General features: G+C 37.0%; 1 protein-coding gene across 3 annotated transcripts; it reads right to left on the reverse strand.

Moving 5' to 3' along the window:
* Positions 1-49: 49 nt before the first annotated feature.
* Positions 50-26530, reverse strand: IMPACT (impact RWD domain protein). Of its 3 annotated transcripts, none has more exons than XM_039218205.1 (11): positions 26428-26530; positions 25223-25351; positions 24194-24246; positions 22026-22088; positions 14974-15059; positions 11694-11816; positions 9723-9775; positions 7523-7596; positions 4840-4930; positions 3302-3436; positions 50-2551 (listed from the first exon to the last, which is right to left on the reverse strand). In XM_039218205.1, the coding sequence occupies exons 1-11, from the start codon at positions 26461-26463 to the stop codon at positions 2483-2485; spliced, it is 912 nt and encodes a 303-aa protein (XP_039074136.1). In that variant the 5' UTR covers positions 26464-26530; the 3' UTR covers positions 50-2482. The 3 variants fall into 3 exon arrangements, with proteins under 3 accessions (XP_039074136.1, XP_039074127.1, XP_039074146.1); XM_039218196.1 differs by having other exon boundaries at positions 9723-9820; XM_039218215.1 differs by lacking the exon at positions 26428-26530 and adding an exon at positions 25985-26233 and having other exon boundaries at positions 9723-9820.
* Positions 26531-27114: the final 584 nt, after the last annotated feature.

Consider the following 27114-nt stretch of genomic DNA (forward strand, 5'->3'; position numbering starts at 1 on the left):
GTAGCCATAGAAATTAAGCCATAGAAGAATATTTATTGACATGGGAAAATGTTAACAATATACTTCTATATGAAATATGCAGGGTACAAAACAGTATATACAATTTAATACCATTTTTATGGAAAGAAAAATAGCCATATATACAAAATCATGCATAGGAAAAAAATAGAAGGATGTACATAGCAAATGTTAATAATGATTATCTCTAGAGAGTAGAATTAGAGGTGATTATACAATTTTCCCAGTAAATTTCACCTGCCCTCCAAACAGTATCTGCTTCAAGATATTCTTTCTTGAATGTGATTGGCTTGATAGAACTCTTTCCAAATAGACTGTTTCATGATATGTACCTCCAAATCAAACTGCTTTTCCCATGTAAAAAGTAGATGCTACTTGCTCTTACATAACTGGCATATGGAGAACATTTTTAACTAATACAATATACTATAAAATACGCCACAGCACAGATCTGGCTATAGAAAACTATTGTTTGGAGAATCTGAAAATCTATTCTAATAGAGAGAAATTTTAAATAGAGAAAAAGATGTTCTCACTAGTTAGGGGTCCATACTAGTTGAGTGTAAATGACTCAGATTCTAGAATCAGACACTTTGGGATCTCTCCTTCCCAGCTAGGTGATTTTAGGCAAAGGAGATTAGGTTTTTTAGTCAGGAAAATATGATTAATAATTTTATAGACAGGAGCAATAAGATTTTTTTTTAATAAGGGAAAATGAGATCACAGATACAAAGGTTTTCTATAAAGACCTAACCAACTGAGATGAAACCACAAGAAAGAAATTCATATTTGGTGTTACAGAAAAATTAACTCAATTTTTCTGCAGCACCGAATTCTTCCTGTTTTATATCTTTGTTCACAGGTTAGAACGTGCCTAAATAGTGAAATTATTTGTGTTAATTAAATGTTCTTCAGCTTCTTGATTTAACAGTTAAAGACACAGGACATACTTTTCCTGGGACCTGACCTAGGTGTTCTAAATATACATAGCACATCCTCCGATGTCTCTTGATCACTGGCAACATTAGACATATTTACAACAAATATGACTTGGATTTTATTTCTCAGAATCCATCCTAGTGGAAAACTATTTACTCAGTTTTTATTAAAAATACCAAATAAGATTGTTGGATCTTTTAAAGGTAAGACATCAAGAGAACAGAAAAGGCTGTCTGTGTCTGCTTTTCTGTGATGCTTTCTACGATGCAAGCATCATTCCGAGTTGCCTCCTAACTTCTGTTCCCTTCCTTCGGAAGAGAATTTCAGGCAAATCTGCAATCAAATAATAACTCTCAATAATTCGTTGCAATCATATCTAAAGGGGAACAGTTAATGACTTACTGTTAGATCTCAAAGATAAATGTATTGTCTAGAGTTAAACGTCATAACTTGCAGATGAAAGGAACATAAAACATTGATGTAAAGGAAGATCTGATAAGAATGGACAAGAAGACAGATTTTCTTTGTTTGCCCAACCAAAATGTTTGTTCCTTTTCTCCACAAAGTCATGGAGTTGAGAAAGATGGCCAGAGCATACCTACATACCTATGCAGTGACGTGCTCCGGCCCAATACCAGTGTTGTTTTCCCACCTACATCCTTCTAGAAAGGCCCCATTATCTGCAGCAGAGCTTCTAGAGTAGTCCTAATTCCTCGATGAAGATCACAAGAAAGGTACTTCTGGGATGTGAAAAAAAACCCAAACCAGAATATTACACTAACACGTTTCAGGGGCAAGAGGAGACTACGGACACTCCATATCTACTGCTTTGCATTACAGGAATTAAACAAAAAGCAAAAGCCAAAAAACCACATTTTGAAATTTCACAATCACCAGTTTGCGACAGAAATGAAAGCATAACACTTATGCTAACAAATATGTCAGATGAATTATCGCTTTGGCACATAACTGCAGATGGGAAAACTCTTGGATTTTCACCTAATCATTACTCAAGGATGAATACTATAAAATGCAAGGTGACTTCCTATGAACCAAAATCACAAGAAGAAACTCTCCAAGATCAATCTGCAATGAGCTCCTATTCCAATAAGCCATAAAGAGCAGTAAAAGGCAATATTCATTTAACATTATGAGAATCCCGATGACAAGTTATCAGGTATTTATACTCCTCTCGAGACATTTCTTCCTCACCTAACAAAGGCACTTGACATGTACTGAAATGGACAGTTAATTCAGGTACTACCCTGGGCAACTGCTACCTTCCTAAAATTAGATGAAGTGGCAATTAAGTTCAAATTAATTCTTCTGAACCAGCCTGAAATACACATGAATATATCACAAGTCCTCTATTTTTGGCAGCCGATATAACCAAAGAAGAAAAGAGAACGCTGGTGTCCACAATGGATTGGCTGACTTGACAGCCCAGGATCCTCTCTGCACAGTATTCCTTGATGACTGTGGAATTTGTGTATAATACAGGCAAATCAACCTGTTGTATAATTTATTAGTGTTCACTCCTCTTCTTGTCTTTTCTTACTTTTTTGTTTTTTCCCAAAGCCTTAGATGACTCCTCCTAAAAAAGACATAAGTCAGTATAGTATCTCCTTGTTTATATGAAGATACTGGCTTAGGAACCTAAGTCTAATCATACAGAATAGAACAGTGAAGACATAATACTACTTCCACGTATATCATCTTTCTGTTTTACAGGACACTTTCACTTATAGTCTATTTTAAGATTTCAAAAATAATCAAGGATAGTCAAGGAAAACACTCACTCATCTAAGAGATTTGTGTCTGAATCTATTTGATCTATTGTCCACTTTCCAAAGTTAAGGTAGAAAACGAAATAAAATAAACATGCTTATAAACTACGAAATAGAAAAAAATTCAAAGTTTAAGGGCAGGTATCCAGATGCATGCCGGGGAAGAGGGAAGGGGCTCTGATGCTAACAGAGAATATCAGAATTTTATATTATGTTTAAAGACCATCTAGCTCATAGCACCAGCCATACAACCTCTCCTGGCCTCAATTTTAGGGAGTGAAGATTAATTGGTCTTTAAGGCTTTTATAAAACTCTGTATGAATCTATGAAATTAAGGCTCAAAGAGAGGGAGTGATCTGCCCAGGGGTACACAACTTACTGGCCAGTCACGCTGTTTTGACTAGAACCGAAGTCTACAATTTCCTAGTCCAAAGGTCCTCCCAGTGTACCACAAACACTCTGATGATTCATTCTTAATTTTCTGGGATTTTTTGTGTTTTGTTTTGACTTTCCTAGGCAGTGGTTAGAAATTCTATACAGGATCAGTAAGCACTCACCGGTGAACTTGTATAGTTCCTCTCCACCAGTATGTTTCTGGCACAGTTGTTGATATGTTTAAAGCGATCTGGTCCTAGTAGGATTCCTCCGTACCAGCGTGATACAACCACCATGACATTTCTCACATTCAAAATCTGTTATTTTCAGAAGCATAATGAGATATAGACACAGACATGTACAAATTCCAGTTCTAAATGAGAACGAAATAGCCTGTATACAAAACTGCACATAAAACTGCCCTATGGCTTGAATAGCAGAACCACCCAAGTGAGCAGAGTGAGATTCCTCACATTCAGGCGACAGAAAGAATTTAGAAATCAAACACTGTGCTTCACAGTGTCCTAGAATTCCAAATTGTGGGGCAACTGGGAAGAGTGAAGGGGAAATCATGCAGGTAGGGTTCAGTTCTTCATGAATTCAAACCGAACAGTTCAGTTCAAGCAGCCTTTTGCCTCTAGGCCACACAACAACCAAAACATGCTTCTGAACAAAACACTGGAAAGAACTGGAGCTGCATGGGTAATTGCTGGTGCCTACCAGCAAGGTCTTCCTCAGCTGGATATCTGTCAAATGCTGCTCTTAACATGAAGCCCACCAGTCTACAGGCCTGACCACACACAGAGTTCCTATCGTGGAAATGACCTGGTTAGAAAACAAACCTCCACATATGGTAACACAAGAAACTACAGCAACTACCTTAGGGAAAAACAAAACAAAAAAAAAACAACCAAAAGAAACAAAAGAACCCAAAAACAATCCATTCCTTAAAATTAATAGATAATCAATGATCACCATACAGATGAAGAAAATCCAGCAGCATGAAAGAGAAAGGAAAAGATAAACTAAAATGGACCAGGAAAAACTTAAGGGGAAAAACATATATAAAAACAAAACAAAACCCTCTAATTACTATAATTAGAGAAACTGCATTCATAAAGCCAAAAGAATACATTATAAAAAAGGGCCCAAACTCATAACCCCAAGATCAAGAGTCATATACTTTTTTGACTGAGCAAGTCAGATGCCCCAAGAAGAAAGAACTGTTAAAACTTAAATACATGATTGCTAAAAAATTTTTTTAATTCAACAGAAATCTCGAAAGACAGGTAAGAAAATATCTTAGAACATAAGGTGATGAGATGGACAACTTAATGAAAAAGCAATATCTTGGGTCTATCCAAATGGTCTAATTATACCCAACTTACAAGAGATGCACAAAGATAAAACAGAGAAAATACAGGGAGGACATTGTTGAAAAGCAAAAGGGAGATGCTTTCCTACAGCTGAAGACAATCTTCTATTGTTTACGACTGCCAGACCTTCCAAGCACAGCACTTGTTATTAACCTTGTGCTTTCTGCCCCATATCAAGTGCTTAAAAGTTTCTCTCAATGTTTAAAAATTAACTACTAATTAACCCAAGTAGATCTCATGTTATATAGCCTAACTGATTTACTTATTCCTAAATGGAACACCATTTCATTGAAGAATTTTAATGGCTCAGAGAGCAGGATTAACAGGGTTTAACTTACACTTACCTCCATGAGGTGGAGAAGACGCCCGCCAGCTGCTGTCTCCCCATCGTCCTCACAGTCCTGTAAGAAGGTCTGCTTATCCTCACAATATATTCTACAAATACATATAACAGTGTTATACTTTGGAACCCCAAAATATTGCACTTAAAAGTTACACCTACATACTTGTTACAATCAATTTACTTCCAAAATTGGCGTATTTGTTAAAAAAAAAATTCTTGAACTGTATGCTAGATACATTTCTTCTGATTTGTCATCCAGTACATTTCATTTTTTCATATTTGGGAAAGCTAGGAATCAAGGGCTCCTCCCTTAAAGCAGAAATGCTACCATTAAGGGAAAGTGAGTTTATACATCTGGCACTTCATTTAATCTTGAAGCTGTAAGATTACAGAGTAGTCATTGAAAAACATTTATTGAGAATAGACTGTTGAGAAGCATGTAAGCACCATGAAATGATATAAAGAAATACGTGGCATACTTCAGTCTTCAAAGAGCCTTAGAGCTAGTGAAAGAGACAAAGAGTATATAAAAAAGATGGAGGTGATAGAATCAACATAAATTAATATTTTATATTTTCCTCATATCTTATTCTAGCCACCAAACATTTCTCTATCCTCCCCATTCTAAGAATTATACGGTTTACTTTTTCTATGATTTTTCCCCTGGTTAATTATTAACATCTGAGATAAAACATGATATTTTTACTAATTTATCTAGAACGTTAGTATTTAGAATAATAATGTAGGGCTACATTGTGGCCTCCACTTTGTACCTGTTTAGTCTTAGGTGACACATAATTCTGACAAGCTAAGCCCTTTCATTCCCAAGTGTCAGTTATCACATAAAGAAGTAAGGTGGAGGGGCTGCTGCATGTAGCCGTGCTTAATTCTGTGAGAAGTGACAACTGGTCCGATCACCTACTAATTTGCAAAACTAAAAAAATACTTCCAGATACTTAAAAATTCTGGCCCCCCCCAAAACTCTGGGGCCTGAAATAGAATATCTGGCATATCATCTAACTTTTTGATAACTTAAGATCAACGTTATATCCAGCAACTGATTTTTTTTTTTTTAATGTTTTTATTTGTGAGAGAGAGAGAGAGACAGCGTGAGCAGGGGAGGGTCAGAGAGAGAGGGAGACACAGAATCTGAAACAGGCTCCAGGCTCTCAGCTGGCTGTCAGCACAGAGCCTGACGCAGGGCTTGAACCCACGAACCGTGAGATCATGACCTGAGCTGAAGTCGGACGCTTAACCGACTGTGCCACCCAGGCGCCCCCGACTGATTCTTGAAGGTGCAGTCACACAGCCATGTGGGAATAAAATAGAAAAAAATCAGTTTATCAAACTCAGATCTACCACTTAACAACTTTGTGATCTTGAAAACGCTAACTTTTCTGCGGGGGCAGAGTTGCTGAAATAATCAGAATTAACTTTCATATTTGGCACAGAGCAGGCACTCAATAAACACATGGGATGAATGGATGACAATTAATGCTTTTTACATCATATTCGAATCACCAAGAGCAAGCACAGTCTAATCCCCTGTTTTTATACTGATGACCCTAACTCATAAAGAAAACATCAAAATCCTGTCCAGTGATACTCCAGTACATAGGGAATCATATAACAAATAGTTTTTTGTAAATTTTGGCACTTAAAGAAATGTGACTTAGTAATATTAAAAACTCACCTATCCAAAGTGATGGATTTTTTTTTTTAGTTTTCTGATTATTCAGATAGCCTACATTTTACCAATATTCTCAATCACACTTTAAATTTGCCCTAGATATCTATGTTTATATTCTGATTCATTTCAGTCCCAAACTATGTTCAGCTAATTTACATATTTAGAAACATACCATTCCTCCGTTTACTAACACTTCACCAAACATTTGTATAAAACCTTAGTATTCAAAACTAAAAGGAATACAGCAATCAAAGCACACTTAATTCCCTACTAATGAAAGCATGCATTGGTTTAAAAGAAAAATTTGGGAAAAAATTTGGCACTATGTATCAAGAGTTTCAAAAATGTTCATACTTTGTGATGATTCTGCTTCTAGGAATCTATTCTTTCTTCTTTTTTAATTACATCCCCATTTCATTTCAAAAAACAATCTCAAGTAACCAGAACCTATCCCAAATAAATAATGTAGATGTATACAAAGATGTTCATAGGAATATTTTTTATAATAGTAAAAAATATGAAAAAGTAGAACGAAAAGAAAATGGCTAATTATGGTATACAGCCTTAAAGAAATAGCACACAGCCATTACAATAATGTCTATAAAGCAATTATAACAACATGGAAAAATACTCTTGTTAAATTGTGTCAAGTTTTTATTAAAATTCTAGTTAGTTAACATGGTTTTGTTAAATTAAGAAACTGCGTACTACAGTAATGCACTGAAAAAATAAACGTTGCATAGAAGACAGGAGGAAAATGTATCAATATATTATAAAAATATATCCAACTATTATAGTTACATTTAATGGCAGAAAAAGGTTGATTTTCCCTTTAATTCCTTTTTTTCATTTTCTGCAGCTTCCAAATACTCTACATATGATTATTACTTTTATAATGAAAAAAACTTCACATGATAGTTGTTATTTTAAAAATCATGCATCAGTTTCCCCCATTTTTTACAAATTGAACATTCCTAAAATTAGGATCACTCACCGGTACGCATAGATGTTGTGGGTGGCACTAGCTATTTTCTTATTCTCATACAATTTGGCAAGAACCATTTTCACCTTAAAAACAGCAGTAACATAAGTAAACTAATGTATACTTTTTATTTATTCCATAAATAAATGCTAGAAAAATATCTTAAAGCATATTGATATAAACTGTTGTACTGAAATAGTGATTTAAAAATCACTGAAAAAGCCATTTCTAAAGGTTTTCGCCTCATTTAAAGAATCTACTACACTCTGAAAAAGCCATTTTCTAAAGTTCCCTCCTCATTTTAGAGGCAGAAACTGATACTCTCAATTGGTATAAAAAATTACAGGCCTGATATATTTTTCATTCTTCAAAAGCAGAGGCAAGGCTTTATTGGGCCTTATAGTTTGAGCTGAAGTGGGACACAGTGCTGATGGAGAGTGGTCAGTCAGGCTGGCCTCCAGACCTGATATTTTTGAGTGCCACATATCAACAAATATTTGAGCACCAACCATGTCTAAGGTACTTGTATAGGTGAAATTTTCCACCCTGTAAAGAATTTTAAATGTAAATATGACCATTTTTAAAAATGAACTCTAAAAATTTACCACACATATATATCTAAGTGACAGGTGCAACAGTTTGGTTATGTTTCAAATGTCATAAGGCCAAAGCTCTCTCATGGAGTCCTATACAGTTTATAGAGGAGGTAACAAGAGCCAGATCTTGAAAGATAAGTGGCAATCTCTTTTGCATCAAAAAGGAAGAAAGGGGTGCAGCAAGAAGAAGCCATTCCATTCAGAGGAAACTGAATGTGCAAATCTATCAGATTTAGCAAATAAAACATAAAGGATGCTCAGTTAAGTTGGAATTTCAGATAAACCACAAATAATTTTTTATTAGTAGTATGTCCCATATAATGACATTTATCTGAAATTCCAATTGAACCAGGCATCCTGTATTTTATCTGGTAACCCCAGCAGGCACATAAAAGAGAAAGGTTCTGGAAGCGACCAATAGTTTTATGTAGAAACTATTTAGAGAAGGAGTAAGATGAAAGAAAATGTATCAGGAATGATAAAGCTAGGGTCATATCACAAAGGGCCCTGTAGAAGAGTTTAGGTTTTCCCTTGTATGCAACGGAAACAAGCAGAGATGGGGGGGCGGGCAGGGACACAAGGCCAGATCTTTCAGAAAGGTAACTGGCAAAGAGTAGGGAAGAAATATTGCAGGTAGGGAAGACTGAGCTGCAGCCAGGGAGATCAATTTGAACCAGAAACTATGCTATCTTGTGTTTACCATTTTTTAATCTTTCAGGTTTTCAGACTCCTGATCTACAAAAGAAAGCACACATTGATCTTTAAGATTTATTTTAGCTCTCACAATTATGATCCTCTAAGTCCAAGTGACTGTAATCAGAAAAAGAAAGAGGATCTGGGATGAAGAGATTCAGCACAGAATGTCTAAGGAGGACCCTGGCAACAAGATTATCGGCAAAGGCCAAGGACAAATCACAGAGAGAAAGAGCCAGAAGCCTGCACCAAAAGCTGTTATCCTGACCACAAGTCAATGCAGAAGCGAGTGAAAGTGCAGCCTGGTACAAAGAATTGTACCCTGTAGGTCGGGGCTTCAGAGGAGTTTAGAGGAGAAGAGCTGTAGAGACCAAAGGAAAAAAAAAAAAAAGACTATGGATTCAAACCTATGCAAAATTAATGAGACTTTTTTTGTTGCTGATTTAATTTTCTAAGTAGTTACAGTTTGTGACTGAAAATTCTCCCATTTAATACCCTTAAGTGGGAATCAGGTCACTTAAGGTCAAGACGCAGGAGGGAAAAGGATCCGGTCAGAAAGACTCTGCTCAGCCAGTCTGTCCACTGTCCCCTTCCGTGGGCATCAGTGGAGTGGACTCGGTTTTGCAGAACTCCCACACAACAGGACAAATAATTTTTTTAACAAGCTATTAAGGATCATGATTTTCCACACAACGGGCTTTTCTTATTTAAAAATCCATTAGAGGGTTAAGGCCTAATTAGATACAATTTTGAAAGCAGTGACAAACAGAAACAAATCTTCCATGATTTGGGGGTAGGAAAATGAACAAATAATTTTTATCTTACATGAAAATTAAAACATAATAACAAACATCATAGGAAAACCATTTACTTGAATTTCTTTGGTAAAAAAAACATCAAAGTGAACTGGACACAGTATCTACCTGTTTAGGACAAACTACTGGAGCCAAGTGTGCCTGAAAAGTACTTCTTCGGTCTGTAATAGGAATGCCATGATCAATCGGAGGTAATTCTTCTATTTCTATAAATTTAAAGAATTATATTACTTTTCATTTTAAAATTCTTACAACTGAATAATGAAAAATTGACAATGGTGTGGGCAGAAGGTGGGGAAGGGAGTTGGGAAAGAGATGTAAATTATATGGCAAATCAACCCAAACTGCGCTTAACAGTTGTCTATTAAAATTAAGTTTTAATTTTAAGTAAAAAGTTTCCAGATGTAAAAAAGATGAAACTACTTGACTTATAAATGACTTTCACCTGTCAAGGTCACCCAGTTACGTTGGGACTCAAATCCTGCGATGTTACAGTAGTATAAATCGGTATAATAACTAAGGTTTAAGAGTACAAAAGGGTCCTAAGACCAAAAAGATTATCAGCTGTTAACATACCACAATTTATTTATCCATTCTGTTGATAGACTTCTGGGTTAGGAAACCTATGACTTTATTTTATGTAGCTGTAATGTAACATTTTCTGCTAATAAAACCGTTCCTACTTCATAGGATTGAATCGATCAATGATACATCAAATTGGTATTCCATGAAGTATGATTTCCAGTTATTCTGCCTCTTAAACAAGTTTAAGAACCACTAATTTGCCCTTAACTCTGCTGAGAAATTTACCAACCATCCTGGCTGCTACATCTGCCTCATTTAAGGGTCTCAAGTTATTTAGGAAAAAGAATTAAAATTGTTTCCTATTTTTATTCACTGATCTGTTGAATCTTACCAAGTCAGCTAGCCTTACAACTGATTAACTACTTCAACTAACATGTGTGAAAATATTTCTATACAGCTTTAAACAACTTGTCAAAACTTCTCGTACTGGTGTGTGGCGGGGGCTAGGGCAAGAAACCAGGTTTACGCAGGACGTTTTGCCTTCCTCTTGAGGGTGCCCTCTTCTTGAACGAACTGTTACCACTGTACCAGGACAGTAGTAAGGTCAACATGAACTGGATACTATTTAGTTTTACTCTTTTTCTTTTAATAATGGACCTTGTTTCCTGAAAGAAATCTTGTGCCAAATATACAAGTATATACATGAATAAAATGTGAGACTGAGGCAGGGATGGGAATCCTGGGTCTTCTCCCCACCCTTTCTCTTCCTGTTTACCCCCCTTCCTAGTCCTGAAACACTGCACAAGAACTTTTAAAAATCTCCATAGTATTGTTTAAAAGCTACTGTATAATGTATAGGAAACTCTTTACCTTCTAAGAGAATGAATGTTCCCTCTGGTCTACTATGTTTTTGTAAAAGCCTTGAGAAAACTGACACTACTTTTCAAAATTTTAAGAAACTAAAATAGAAGATATTTTCCAATAGCAACATAGGGTTGATTTATCACACTGACCTATTCATAAGCTGAATACTCCTTGATTATGGAACAAATCTGCTTAAGCAAAAACTAAGATCTTAAAGGCATTTTACTAGCTTGAGTTCAGTGGCTGCACTTTCAGTTATTGTATTTATATTTATGAACACAGACTGAAATTTAACTGAGACATCAGGAGACAGCTGAGGATTTCAAAATAGAAATATAAAAACAGGATGTGAATTGAAAACATTAACAGAGTTTTTCTTAGTTTCAGTTTCTCCTATCATTAACTCAAAACGCTAGAAAGTCACACACACACACACACAAAAACAGTGGGGGGGAGGGAGAAATTTCTGTTTTTTCCTCCTTATTCTGATAGACCAAGCAAACATCAAAATGGCCAGCAGGCAGGAAAAAGAAACACTCAATTCTCTGCAAATTAATAACTATTTCTTAACATATAAGAGTTTACTACATTTCTATACCATTTCAGAAATATCCTACGTGCCTCAAAAGAAATTAGTTGGTAACATACTGCCATCCCACATGCCTCAAAAGAATCTAGTTGGTAACATACCTGTTTGATTTTCACTAATTTCAAAATCCAATGCTTTAACAGGAGTTTCCGGTTGACATGCTAAAATGAGGTCTTCTTCACATTCTACATCTTCCTCTTCAGTTTTCTTCTTGATGTCAGGGCCTATGTGGATATGAGACATTACAAGTGAACTTGGGAGGACAGTAAGGAATTGCACTTAATAAGTGGTTGGTCTTCATCTCTAAACACCATTCTTCACTAGAAGAAACCAGGACTCTATGAGAAGTAGTGGATTCCAAGGTTGAAGCAAGGAAAATAAAAGATGAGCCTGGAATATCTTATGATTCCAGAGAGCAAAGAAATGCTCAAAAAAAAGAAAAAAAGGAGGGGTGAGCTTACAAAACGAATACAGGAGTCTACCTGAAGGAGCTCCTCAAGGTCAAACCTGGAATAACCTGAGCAACAAAATATGATAGTCTAAGTATAGAATTTTAACCCACGGAATAAAATAATATACATGAGTTCATTCTGATAAAAATAAATAATCAGAAAAATAAACAGGGACAAGAGGCATCTCTTCCTCACAACAGAATTCCAAATCAATGAAGAAGGAAAGAAGGAAATGAGAATCATCATTGTGCAAACACCACAGTAATAAATACTGTTGACAAGACACACTAATAGATATTAAAATTAGTGTGTGAAAGTTTAAGGAGGATCAGGATATTAGCATAGCCTCAAAGCATTTCCCTCAAGGTACTTATCAACTACAAAGGGAAAGACAGTAATTGTGAGGTTAAGTTTCTATGTCAACTTGGCTAGTCCATGGTATCCAGATATTTATTTGACTAAACACTATTCTAGATGTTTCTCTAAAGGTATTTCTTGGATGAAATTCATATTCAAATCAGTTAATGACTTAAGTAAAGCAGACTGCTCTTCACAGTGTGAGAGAGCTACATCCAGTTAAGGTGTTAACAGAAAAGGGACTAGCCTCATCAAAGGAAGAGGGAATTATTCGAGTAGCCAGCTAGCCTTGGACTGAGCTCCAACATCGGTTCTTCCCTAGGTCTCCAGCCCACCAAAGTACCTTGCAGAGGGTGGACTTGCCAGCCTCCACAATCTCATGAGCCAATTCCTTAAACTGATCTCTCTCCTTTTCTTCCTAACCTCTTCTTCCTTTCTTCTGTATCCCTCCCTCTCTTCCCCCCTCCTTGTCTTTATAAACACACACACACACACACACACACACACACACACACTCACTCACACCCAACTGGTTCTCTGGAGAGCCTTGATTAATACTGTAACTTGACAGTGGAGATACCTGACAGATACCACCTTACCCAAAGGATCAAGGTAAACATAATAATAAAGCATACAGATACCATGAGTTCCTTGATACATACACTATGAAGGAAACAATATAATTTTTGTGGTATTCTTGCCAAAATGCCTATCTTGCTCCAATCATGAGAAAACAATGGACAGACTCAAACTGAGGGACATTCTACAAAATACAGTGCTCTTCAAAAGTGTCAGGTCATAAGAGGTCATAAAAGTCATGGAAAGACTGAGAAATTATTTATAGGCTAGAAGAGAGTAAGGAGAAATAACAGCTCAACGCAATGGAATCTTGGACAGCATCCTTATAACAGCAGAAAAGACATTAGTGGAAAAAATCCGTGAAATTCAAATCTTTAGTTTGGTTAATATTATACCAATGTTACTTTAATCTTGGTAATTATACTGTGATTAAGTAGGATTTTACTAAGGGAAACAGAGTGAAGGATATAAAAGAATTCATTGTACTATTTTTGCAACTTCTCTGTAAGTCTAAAATTAGTTCAGAATTGTAAAAATTTTTGTGTATATAATTACTTCAAATTTTAGTACTTCTATAGTAGAAAAAAACTATGAAGTAATAAATTTGTACTGAAGATTAACAGTAAAATCAAACTAAGTTACTTGTCAAGTGGGTAGAGTGGAAAATTCTCATGAGGTATCTTGATCACTAACTTGTAGCCTCATTAGTTCTTAAGAATTACAAATCCTTCCATTTTAGTATGAAGTCTACAAGAACAATTTTTGGTAAAAAATACCAAAAAAATTTCTAAAAAGTATAACTATAAATTATAAACAAAAATCAGTAACATTAAGATTTGAAGAGTGGCTAAACTATATTGTAGATATAAATGGAAAAGGAGAAAATATCCTATTTTTAAGATCTATAATTTAAAAAATCTCCTGAGACTTGAGTGATTCCAAATTTTCTGAAGTCCTAAATTTTTACTGGTATACATTCCATTTTGCAATTATCTCACACTCCAGAATGGTAGATTGGCAAAAATCAAGTTTCTTTTGACACTACTTTCCTATCAATGCCCTGAAATGCTACAAAATCAGAACATGAATCATAAAAGTTAGGAAAATAATTCAAAAAAGATTGTCACATGGAGAGAATATCTTCATACCATTTATCTCAGATGTTAATGGAAGCAGTAAAAACGTTTAGCTTCTACAGGAAAACAGTAAAATGCTCTGAAAAAGTTAATACTATCAATTTTAAATGTATAATGATTTTGCTGAGTCCTAAATAATTGGTTCATTATAAATAATCTTCTAAAATGTTAGTAAATAAATCATTGTTGGTTTTTTAAAAATCTCTTTACCAGATTGAAAACAATTCTACAGTGGTAACAATGAAATATTAGAAATTTCCACATTGTCACAAAATGATTGAACCAAAGAATAATGAAGAAATATACTGCTTTTCAAATGTCCTGAAATTAGACAGTAGTGACAACTGTACAATTTTGAATATACCAAAACCACTATATTACACATTTTTAAAGGATAAAGAATTATGGTATGTGAATTATATCTCAATTTAAAAATCAGTTTTCAAAGTAAATGTTTATATCCTAACTATCAGTTGGTGTGTTTTCCAGAGTTCTTTTTCTATAAACACTTTACTCATTTGAAGCTGACGTTTAACTTATGCACTCCAATAATTCATGAAGAATGTTACACAGTTCCTATTATCTTAATAGTCAAAGAAAGCAGAAATTTTAGACCCATGTTCTTTAACTCATGTTCTGTAACAGTATAATATGAAGCCAGAGAGGCTAAAATCATATAGAAAGAAATAACCATAACTACATGAGTAAATTAACTTTTCCAGAGAAACTTGTATTTTATTACATATGAACCATAAAACAGAAAATAGGTTTTCATTAAAAATTTCATTTAGAATATCTACATGGAAATCTAATTACAACTAAGTTAAAAGAGCATTAATAATATTTGTCAATCCTACCTGGTTCTGTCATCTGAGATTTTTGTATTAGAACATCTCTTATTTTCTCCACCCATAAGTAAAGAATACTTTCACCAATATTCTGTCTACACAAAATTAAGAAGAATTGGTTATTAAAAAAAATTCCTTCTCAAATTCAAGAAAATATAAACATATTTACAATCCAAGAAATTATATGCAATCTAGCTATGCCTTTTAAAAAATAATTTATAAGAACATGAGATTTCCTAACATCTATTAAGTAAGTACTTAACACAGATGTTCAAATCAATATTAACAACTCCAACAGGCTCCAAATTAACAATGCTTACTTAAAATAAGAGAAAGCTGCAACCAAAGAGGGTAAAGGAAAATTCTGACTTGAACTAGATGAAGTAGACAGATGTAAATGTGATTTAGTTTCTGCCAGCACATACAGTTTCAGTACTGATGTCACTGCTTGTTTTAAGCTTTTTGAACAATTTCAAACCACTTATTTGGTATAATTATTTCAGCAAAGAAGAATTCAAAGCATCAGAGGTACTCCCTCAGAGAACAAATTTAAAATACTTAAGAGACAATTCATGTAACAACTTTATATTCGCATTTTGTTTTTGACAAAATATTCTGTTGCCCAAATTGACTCATTTTGGTTCCAAATAATGTCTGACTGTTTCAGATGAATTACATCCATCTCAAAGGTCACTGAGAAAAAGAACGTGTCATGGTTCGTGTCCATAGAGTTATGTCAAATGATGACAACAGCAATAAAATGAAGGTTCAGGTGTCTACTCTTTAGGAAATGATACTAACTTTACATAAATGTCTGTTCGTGTATTAAAACAATCACCATATTACTTCCTAACAACACCTTAGCTCCTTCCTCTGAAAGTCCCCCTCAAAACCACTATCTCTCTTCACTCATCACTACTCACCAGTACCTACCAAAGGAAACTTGCAGAACAAGCAAACAGAAGAAAACAATATTGTTTTCAAATAATACTGTATCCTCAAATCTTGCCCATCTCACCCATAACTCCTTAGCACTAAACAATCTCCCCTGTGTTCTGGTCACCGGTGTCTAAGACTCTTAGAGAGAGGCAAAGTCAACTGCGAAGGTTTTAAAAATTTGAGAATGTGGCTTGAATTTCTTTTAAACAATTCCGACTCTCTTCTATCCTCTCTTCTCAATAAAAAATTTAGAGATATAGACCCAGAAAGGTATGATGGATTGAGTATATACAAAGCCCAATGTTCATTATATGTGTCAACACATTAAATGCTCACAATTATCTAATGAAGTATTATTTCCCCAATGTACAAATGAGAAAATAGACCTAGACAGATCAATTAACTCGTCCAAGACAGTCTTAGAAGCAGTGAAAAAGCCCAGGGACAGAGTGTAAATGTAGACTTCCTCCAAAGCCCAGCTTGCCCACTGCATTTTGCTCTCCAATCATGCAGCTATGAACTTAAGCAAGTAAGCCACTTGAACTCTGAGTCTGTTTCTTCATCAATAAAACAGAGACTTGAGGCAGGTCCTCTTACTTTACAGAAGCAGTTTCTTTTCACATGAACCTATCTTAGTTCACTCAACATAACTTCAAGGGCTTCATCTCTACACTATGCTCTAGGTGCTGCCCTGGGAGTATGGTAGTCAATGAGAGAAGTGGGTCCCTTTTATCGGTGTTTGTGATCATTATCCTTACAAACTTATGTTTTTGTATGTAATTCTCTCCATCTCCTAATCTCATTCTGTTGAATTCTTCACAGCACCAAAAATAGTAATACCTGTATCTAATGTTTACTGAACACCTACTATATAGAAAACATACAAAAAACACTTTGCTACTTCACTTAATCCTTAAGCCACCCTCTGAGGCAGGAAAATCATCCTGCGAATATACACTCACATTCAGAGCTGTTGGAGGGTTGTGAAAACACCTTGGAAGAATTTTCACAAATAATAAGTAACTTTTCCAAATAACAAAGAAGAAATTAAACCTTAACTCCAAATCTCCTCTCCTCTGGCCCATGGCTTCCTGCAGAAAACTGTACAACAGCACTTCTGCCCAACATCAGCTACTGAATGCTTCCTTCTTCCCTAGCATTTAACAAAATTTACTGAAATCCAGCATAGGGAAGCTGTAGTGGGTGTTAACAATTTCCTAAGGAAAATGAAAATTACTCTTTCCCTTGGAACCTCCAATTCTACCACTCATGGTGGTTTTTGTTTGTTTTATTTGTTGTTATTATGGCAGCATTGGTGTTTTCTCTTGTAAGAAGAAACTGTGTTTTCTCCTTGTTCCAAGATTTTAACTATCCACTAGGATTTGGTGGTTTTAAAACTTTTGCATTGCCATAATGAAATCTCTCACAGAATCAAAAACAAACAAAAACAGACAAAAGCTGAGAGTCCTCCTTCCTGTGTCTATTTGCCTTGCATTGGCACAGCCACTGTGGAAAACAGTATGGAGGCTCCTCAAAAAGTTAAAAATAGAACTATCCTACCATCCAGCAATTGCACTACTAGGTATTTATCCAAAAAGTACAAAAACACTAATTCAAAGCGATACATGCACCCCTATGTTCATAGCAGCATTATTTACAACAGCAGGATATGGAAGCAACCCAAGTGTCCATCCATTGACGAATGGATAAAGAAGATGTGACGTATATAAATATATATAATGGAATTTTATACAGCCATAGAAAAAGGATGAAAGTATTATGCTAAGTGAAATAAGGCAGTCAGAGAAAGACAAATGACATATGATTTCACTCATCTGTGGAGTTTAAGAAACAAAACACAGAGGCAGAGAGAGAGAGAGAGAGAGAAATCAAGAAAGAGACTCAACTACAGAGAATAAGCAGATGATTACCAGAGGGGAGGTGGGTGGGAGATGGGTGAAAAGGTGATGGGGATTAAGGAAGGCACTTGTCATGATGAGCACCAGGTAATGGATGCAACTGTTGAATCATGAGATTTTATATGTGAAACTAATATAACACTGTATGTTAATTCACTGGAATTAAAAACACAAAAAATTCCACTTTTTTTCTGGAAGTTCAGTTCAGACTGAGTTCTAGCCTCTCTCCCCTCCAAAATAGTCTTGAACAATGTCTTCCTCACTGATTTCGCTTTGTGGCAATTTCTACCTTGTAAGCCTCACCTCTCAACTTTCAAATCTAAGACCCCATGACAAATCAAAATGTGAGGAGCTGTGGGAAATTAAAATCATTTTCTTGGATTTTAAATTAAATATTGTTAAAATGAACCATCATAAATTTAAATACTGATATTCCTCCATTTTCCAAAAGTTTGTGTTTTGCCATTGCACTTTTACAAAAGACCTACACTGGCTATTTTCACAAACCAAAAGAAAGCTGAAGAGGATTTTCACTTCTATGAGAACTGCCATTACTGTACCGAACGTAGGTCTTTCACAAAGTCAAGCAGTATAACTTAAACATTCAGAAAGTCGGGATACTCTTTCTTTATGCCATTCTGGCATTTGAGAGGTTTAATAGGAATGCTCCACTTTCAGATGGTGGGAAAAAACCTGTACTACAAAAAAAAATGTTAATCCCTTTCCTCTATTCTTAAACAACATAATTTATTATGTTCTAGGTCTTTTTAAATCTGTCATTTGCTTTCTTAATATAATTATTTTCATAGATTTAAAATATTCATATACAAAATATTTCATCAAAAATAAGGTATAATAAGCATATTAATCTACACCTAACTAATCACCAAATCCTAGTGAATATTCTTTTTTAAAAAAAAGTTTATTTATATATTTTGAGAGAGAGGGAGAGAAAGAGAGAGAGAAAGAGAGACAGAATGAATCCCAAGCAGGCTCCATGCCGCTAGTGTAGAGCCGAACATGGGGCTCGAACTCTTGAACCATGAGAGAATGACCTGAGCCAAAACCAAGAGTTGGACGCTTAACCGACTGAGCCATCCAGATGCCCCAGTCTATATTCTTAAGTATTTCTTTAACTGACCATTCTTCTCCACCCACATTCTTGTTGTCTTCCTAAAAAGGCCTCCACCATCTCCCTCAAGAGTTACTGACTGCTCTTCCTATGGTGTCCCTTCCCTCAAACTCTTCACAGCCCATCCATCTCTTACACTGCCATATAAATCCGATTACATCACTCCTCTGTGTAAAACACTTAGAGTCTACACCAGAATGTCTGAACTTCCTTCCCAACTTACAAGTTCTTTCTTCTTATCCCTACCTAATTTATATATCTGCCATCTTAAACTATTTGCTAGACTCTGAAGACGCCAGATTGCTTCACACCTACATGATTTTGCTCTTATAGTTCCTTCTACCAGAAAACCTCTCCCCATCTGATTACCTGGCAAACACCATGCTCCAAGGTCTCCTTCACAACGGAACCCTCCTTTACAACTTCACCCACACACCCAGAGGTAGTTTGTTGCTAAAACCTCTTTAAAAAATGCTACGATGGCACTCGATCTAAACCTCTCAGTAATTACATCATTATATCGTACTGGTACACATTTATCTTTATTTTTAAATTCCAAACTCCTAACAAAGTGCCAGCATATAGGAGATACTCAATAAATGCTTACGGGAAAAACTTGTTAGTTTTCTGACTTCCTACTTTCCTACCTAAAAGGGAACAAACCATGGCTTACCTTCCTGTCAAGGCAAAAATCAAATTTTACATGCAAAATGATGCTTATGTGAAAATCTTGATAGTGTTACAATATTTAGAATATAAACTATAAACATTAAAAACTATATTCATACATTTACTAATTTTCAAAAATAATATTTTTTCAATTTGCTGCCCCCTGCTGGATTTATGGAGAAATATTTTAACATTTAACAGCCTTTAGGCTGTCACAAAACTTTTTTATTTTTTTAATGTTTATTTGTTTTTGAGACCGAGAGAGACAGAGTGAGAGCAAGGGAGGGGCAGAGAGAGAGGGAGACAAAATCTGAAACAGGCTCCAGGCTCTGAGCTGTCAGCACAGAACCGGATGCGGGGCTCAAATCCACAAACTGCGATATCATGACCTGAGTCGAAGTCAGATGCTTAACCGACAAAGCCACCAGGTGCCCCTGAACTTTTAAAGAACAGAACTTTTAAAGAGGGTGTTTATTTGTACTCAGACCACCTGTGTGAAAATACCATTGGAATAGGATTTTTCAAGCTCTTTTTAATAAGCAAGACAGTATAAATCACAATTCTATCTTTAGAACAAACTACTTTATAATATCAGACCTTTCCTAATTCTCAAGTAGCTCAACTGAACCAGTTAGGGAGAACAGCAAATTGTGTCCTATGGGAGGGAATCTCTTAGTAAAAGGGAGGCTTTCTGCTTAGATAAACAGCAGATGGGAAGCCATTTCTGAGTACAGACATCGTGCATAGGTAGGAGAAAAATCTAACTCAACATGATTAGTATGACAGAATCCAAATATGGGAAGGTTTTCAAGAAAGAGGAACTTCAACACCAGCATAAGTTACAGATGTCAAGTAAGATAAGAACTTTAAAAATGACCATCGGATGTATAATTACAACATCACTGGTGAACAAACATGCAGGATATTTATCCTACTCTAAGAAAGAAGACAAATTGGTAAATAAGCATAAATAAAGGATTACAGGAAAAGTTTGTTGGGGACATAAAAGTTGGAATGACCAGTAGAGAAAGTTATTAGAAAACACTTGAGGAAATAAATAATACTTATATGCTGAGGAATCTCTAAATGAGATCATCCTTTATTGATATGTCCCATTCTTGGTTACTTCCAGGGTCAAGTGTAAACCTGGGACTCAAGGAAGACCATACTTCTCTAGGAAGAAATGAACAGAATCAGTTCCATAAAGACTTACCATATTTTAATTAAATATTTTACGGGGAAAAGGAACCCGGCCAAGACCCCAGGGATACACTGTACCCAATGTGGTCACCTACAACATCTAAGACAATCCTTACTAGTTCCTGGATTATAGTGAAACTGATTCTAAAACATTATTTGACTAAGTTAATATATCTTACTAAAATGAATCCAAGTCACAGTTATCTTCTCTGGACTACTGCGTTAGCCTCCTAACGCATCTACCCTTGCTCCCTTCCGATCAGTTCTCTGCACAGAAACGGAACGGTGTTTTTAAAGTCAGACTCTTACCACGTCATCAGACCACTTGAAAACCTCCGATTCCCACGGGTCTTAGGACAAAGACAACAATCCTTCACGTGGCCTCCAAGACTGTGCATGACCTCCACTGCCTACCCCACCAGGTCATTGTCCCACCAACCTCCCTCCTCTCCCTTCCTTTCTCTTCTCACTTCATACCACCAACTTTCTGTCTTGATAAGCTCCTCGACATAGAGCCTTTGCACATGTAGTGCTGTTCGCTAGTCATCTTCACTTCAGTTAACTCAGCTCTGCAGTCAAATAAGCCATCCTTGACTTCCTAGACTAGGTCACATCTTGTTTCAAACTCATTTAGTACTGCACGTTAATATCTTTCGTTTACAGCAGTTATCAGAGCTGCAGTTTTACATTCATTTTACAATGTCATGAGGAATACCTCTCCTACCAGTAAGTTCTAAATGCCATGAAAACAGGGACCATTTCTGTTTTTGCTATGGTTACCTATGACCTAGGACAGTGCCTGTCATCTAGTATTTCTTGAATGAGAGAATGAAAACTACAGTGTATCAACAGACTCTCAGTTTTATGACCTAATAGAAGATTCTGCTGTAACCATTTTCATTCAACGTAGCCTGTGAAAATATCAAAAAGAGAGCAGTATCTCTGAATTTATTTTGACAATCTGGTATTTTCATAGCTATTAGTCTGAATTATTACTGTATTATTTTTATCTAAGTAGAAATCATATAAAATGTATATATAAAATTATATAACCATTCTTTCAAAGACTCTTCAAATGCATCCTTTTTGTTAATAGAAAGGCAGCTTACCAAAAGGTTTAGAAAAGGCCTTATCATATCAGTTCCAACAAAAGCCCACAATAAGATCACAAGTAGAATTTTTTAAAATCACTTGTTACTTACATATATATTTCCTCAAGGCTATTCGATAAATCTGCACGTTCTTGCCCTTTAAGCCAAGGAGCACTAAGATTAAATAAAACACAGTGAAGAAGACTATTCAAGGATTGTGTTTATATCTCAAACAGAAATTACTGATTAAATTATAAATTATTTTAGTTAACTTTTAAAAATTATCTACTTTCATTAAAATGTTATGTTGTACAAATCTATACAGTTCCAAAATGATTTCATTGACATGAACTCACTGTGTCCTCCCAGGAAACTATGATGAAGACAATCTTAATATTATTCAATTAAAATATGGTTTAAAAACCAGAGGTGAGTTCACAGGGTATCATGAACCCGTCCAGGTTTTCATGAGTGGCAGAACAAGTCCAAAAATCCAAACTTCCAGATTCACAATATTTGCGACACTGTCAGGAGTTGCCAATTTTTTTCTAAATAGTATCTCAAAAACAACTTTAACAAATAAATTTAAACAAATTTAACAAATTTGCCACATGACTGCAAAAACACATATCAACTTTTCCTGAAAAAGGCATTTATGTTTATAGGCATTCTAAAATTCTATCATTTTCAATAAAAAAAAATTAAAAATAACGGAACCATTACTGTCAGCAAATTTTATTGCTGCTATAAAACACATACAAAATAGGGGCACCTGGGTGGCTCAGTCGGTTGAGCGTCCGACTTTGGCTCAAGTCATGATTTCATGGTTTGTGGGTTCGAGCCCTGCATAGGGCTCTCTGCTGACACCTAGTTAGGAGCCTGGAGCCTGTTCCAGATTCTGTGTCTACCTTTCTCTCTGACCCTCCACTGCACACTGTCTCTCTCTCTCACAAATAAATAAAACATAAAAATAAATAAATAAATAAAACACATACAAAATGCTATCCCACTGGTAGGTGAAAATTTTAATAATGGCGATTTAACAGACTTCTCTTCACACAAGTTTATACGTCTTAGGAGGTCAAGTGGGTAAAGCTGATCAAAGATCATTTGCAATCAACAGGTCATGACTCACTAAGATTAAGCTGCGGCTTCTAAGAACAACAAGGTGCAGGGAGAAGCACCAGAAGTACCAAGCATGGGTAATTCCCAGAGGACCAGAGCTGGTCCTTAGGCAGAGGCATGTCAAGGAACTATGGCTAGGTCAGGAGAAACTCTAGACTTCCAGGTTGTCTAAAGAGAAAGATTTCCCTCTCTATGTCTACATAAAACTCACTAGCTATTTTATCCCTATGAACCCTGTGATTCTCTCAGTGAACACTAAGTACATTCTGCAATGTGTTTTTATATAATGTAATTTTTTATTTAAATAAAAAATTTTTGGACTCCATACCAAGTCCAAAATGTGCTCTTTCTAAGTACTTATTTTATTAAAAAAAATTTTTTTTTTTTTTTTTTTTTTTGAGAGAGTGTGAGCAGGGGAGGGGCAGAGAGGGAGACACAGAGTCCAAAGCAGGCTCCAGGCTCTGAGCTGTCAGCCAGAGCCTGATGTGGGACGCAAACCCATGAATCACAAGATCATGACCTGAACTGAAGTTGGAAGCTTAACTGACTGAGCCACCAGGCACCTCAAAATAAATAAACTTTAAAAAAGGGGTGCTCGAGTGGCTCAGTGGGTTAAGTGACCGACTTTGGCTCAGGTCATGATTTCACAGTTTCTGAGTTTGAGCTTTGCATCAGGCTCTGTGCTGACAGCTCAGAGCCTGGAGCCTGCTCCAGATTCTGTGTCTCCCTTTCTCTCTGCCTCTCCCTTGCTCACACTCCTGTCTCTCTCTCTCTCTCTCTCTCTCAAAAATGAATAAATGTTGAAAAAAAAAGCTTATTTGAGAGAGAAAAAAAACACATGCAACCATGTGTGGGGGGAGTAGGGGAGGGAGGGAGAGGGAGAGGGATAGATATTCCCAAGCACGCTCTGCACTATCAGCACAGAGCCTGATGTGGCGCCTGAACCCAGGAACTGTGGGATCATGACCTGAGCCAAAATCAAGAGTTGGAAGCTTAACCAACTGAGCCACCCAGGTGCCCCCAAAAGGTGTTCTTAGTTTCTATACTTTTTCCTAAGAAAGGTATTTTATATAAACACAATGCACAGTATAGAGAAATAATCTTTAATAAGTATGATCTTTTTATAAGAATAGAAATGTAGAAACATAGCTTACTTCAGTTGATAAATAGGTGGAGCTGTCCCTGGGTATTCATTTGGTAGCATCACCTGTAAAGCAGTTTAAAAACAAATGTGTATACTTCATCATGGCTCAAAAATAATGATATTGATAAAGCTAGTCACTGGACAAATTTCTTACTTGCCACACTAAAAAACAAAACCATCATTTTGTTCAATCTCAGGAGAGAAATGCCTCCTCATATTTATACTTACACTTTAAATATGTTGTTAATGATGATGCCAATTTTTTAAGGAGCACATTATTTAAAGGGAAAGTATGTAAGAATGAAAATTAGGAACTAAGGGTGGGGAAGACAAAGATGAAAAGAAAAGAAAACTGAAATGGGGCATTCTACTCTAACGTCAAGTGAATATAGTGGCACTATAGCATGTTCCAGGTACTTTTTGGAAGAAACACTCAAAAAAATTCTATTAAATTACTGTTAAATCCATTAAATAGCTAACGCTTTACAGAGAGCCATACACATTTATTCCCAAATCAGTATTATTATAAAAACAAACACTTGACAAAAACTTTTATGTTGAAAACAGAAGCAGCCACCAAAGAATAAGCATTAATACAGAAAGCCATTCTTATCTTCTCATTTATTTATCTTAACCACACTGATTCTCAGTTAATAAATAAATAAATGTCTGCTTTATAACCCCTTTTAAATTACTAACCTATTCTTCCTCTTAAAGGTCTAGCCATCCTTCAAGGTTTAAACCCTCTATTAAATGGATAGAACAATGAAAGGAAGTGAAACTCAAGTCTGTCAAAGGTACGTTAAGAATACCTAATTTAAATAACTGGGACAGGAAAGATTAAGACTATCAATTAAAGTGTGTCTTTGGCATGATCAGAGATTTCATTACCCAGGGGCTTAGATACTCAATTGTTAACAAAAGCCAACAACAAAAAAGACAATTTAGAAGTCACATAATAGTCATTTAGAGGAATACAGTATTAGTCAATCATGTAGAGTCATTGTTGTCAACTGGAAAATTTCTATAGAGAAAATACCTGCAAGCAAAGTGTCCACTTGGGGTCATCTATATCGTCGCTAATTCTAATACAAAATATTTTGGCACAGTCATCAATGACACACCATTCCTCACCATAGATAGCTGCCATTGCTTCAATTTCCTCATTCTGTAAGAAAGTTGACGGGAGGGAAAAAAAAGTCAATGAATAGACATGCCCTAAAAGCCTGAGTTTTCCTTCTTCCCTTATAAAGTATTTGCATTTAACATGACTAGCCTTTATAAAGGATCCCTGAAGGAACATTACAAAAAGTCTTAGCGGTGGGTCACCCCTTCTACTCTGTAAGTGGTTGCCAGACGCTGCTCCAAGGGCTGGGATCAGCCTCCCGCGACATTACCCGGTTTTTGGCCATGAGTGAGCCAAGATATATACGCACTCCAATACCCTACAGCAGGATTTACAAGCGGAAAGATGACTATATATTCTCTGCTTCACCTTTTCTTAGGAGGTCATCCTCACTCCCACTCCCCAGTATCCTTGCTATATATAGTCATACAGTCCTACTTAACATCTCCTTTGTGTCTTTAGGATTAAGGCACAGGGCTGGGTGGTTGTTTATTTATTCGGTAATCAAATCCTAAACACATTTCGGAAATTACTCTTTGGTTTGGGGTTAAAAAGGAAAAATAACAGGATCTAAAGGTGAAAAGGGGAAGCAAAGTATGCAACCTTGTACCATCTCATTTTGGCCTCATGGGCCAGGAGGAAAAGCTTTTAAGAGCGCCCACGTGAGCCACGCACTAGGGAAAGCTCACTATCAAGGGTAAGATCCAGCGGGCCCTCAAGGAATTCCACGGTGTGTTATTATTGCCCATTTTGCAAAGGCAGAAACTGGAGATAAGTGGCTTGTCCAAGGTGACCCGGCGGCGACAGGGCAGAAAGCAGAACCCAGATTTCTGTCGCCGGCCCGGAGCTGCTCTGTCGCGTGCTGATGGTTGACGACGACACCGTCGGAGGCAGGCCGAGCCCGCCGACGCCCGGGAGCGGCTGGCGGGTGGGCGATCGGCGGAGAACAAGCGCCAAGAAAATGTGACGCGGTGCAGCAAACGGCGCGCCTGGAGGCCCGGACGGTGCGGGCGGGAATGGGGGCGACCCCGGACAGAGGGCCTCTCGGCGGAGGAGGCCCGGGACGGCGAGGCGAGGCCGAGCCGAGCCTGGAGGTCCGCGTCCCGCCGGGCCCTCACCTGCCTCTGGTCGCTCCCTGCGTCCCCCTCAGCCATGTGGCCCCGGGAGCAGCCGGGCGGCCGCCGCCTGCCCAGGTCCGGAGTGCGGGGGCGGGGCGCTGCGGCGGCGAGCGGAGCGCTGGTTGCGGCGCGGCCGACCCGGAACCGCAACGCGGGACGCGCTGCGCTGCCCGCATCTGCTTCCGGGTTGCAAGCCAGGTGATGCGAGGGGTCTCGGCACCCGGGCTTCCTCTCGCTGGCCTGACGCCCGCGTTCTCTCGGCCCCTTAGCGGCGCCCTGGGAAGCCGTCCCGCGAGAGAGGCGCCTGGAGAGCTTCTGGGCTCCGTGTCCTGAAAACGCCGGGGCTGGGGGCTTCAGGTCGCCCACTGCGGCCGCGGTATTCCCCGAAGTCCCCGGGAAACTTTGGGGAGTCAGGTTTACTGCCACGTCCCAGGGAGGAACTCCACCGCGGTGCCCAGCCCAGACTCGTCTTTGCATTTCAAGGCAGGGTTTGGGTTTGTTTTGTTTTCTGGGTTTTTAAAAACGTGTTTTAAGGTATTTTGTCTAATCTTGTCAAGGATGTGTTTGGTTTTCCAAAAACGAGAGGAGAGAGCAGGCGGCATTTTGAAAGCGTGCAGGAAAAATTACCCACGCAGCTGTGGTTTTGTGATAGCTTTTTGGGTTTTTGTGTGTTTGTTATTGTTTTAG

Source organism: Hyaena hyaena, unplaced genomic scaffold (genome assembly GCF_003009895.1).
Source record: "Hyaena hyaena isolate Hyena2069 unplaced genomic scaffold, ASM300989v1 scaffold_14, whole genome shotgun sequence".
Classification (NCBI taxonomy): domain Eukaryota; kingdom Metazoa; phylum Chordata; class Mammalia; order Carnivora; family Hyaenidae; genus Hyaena; species Hyaena hyaena.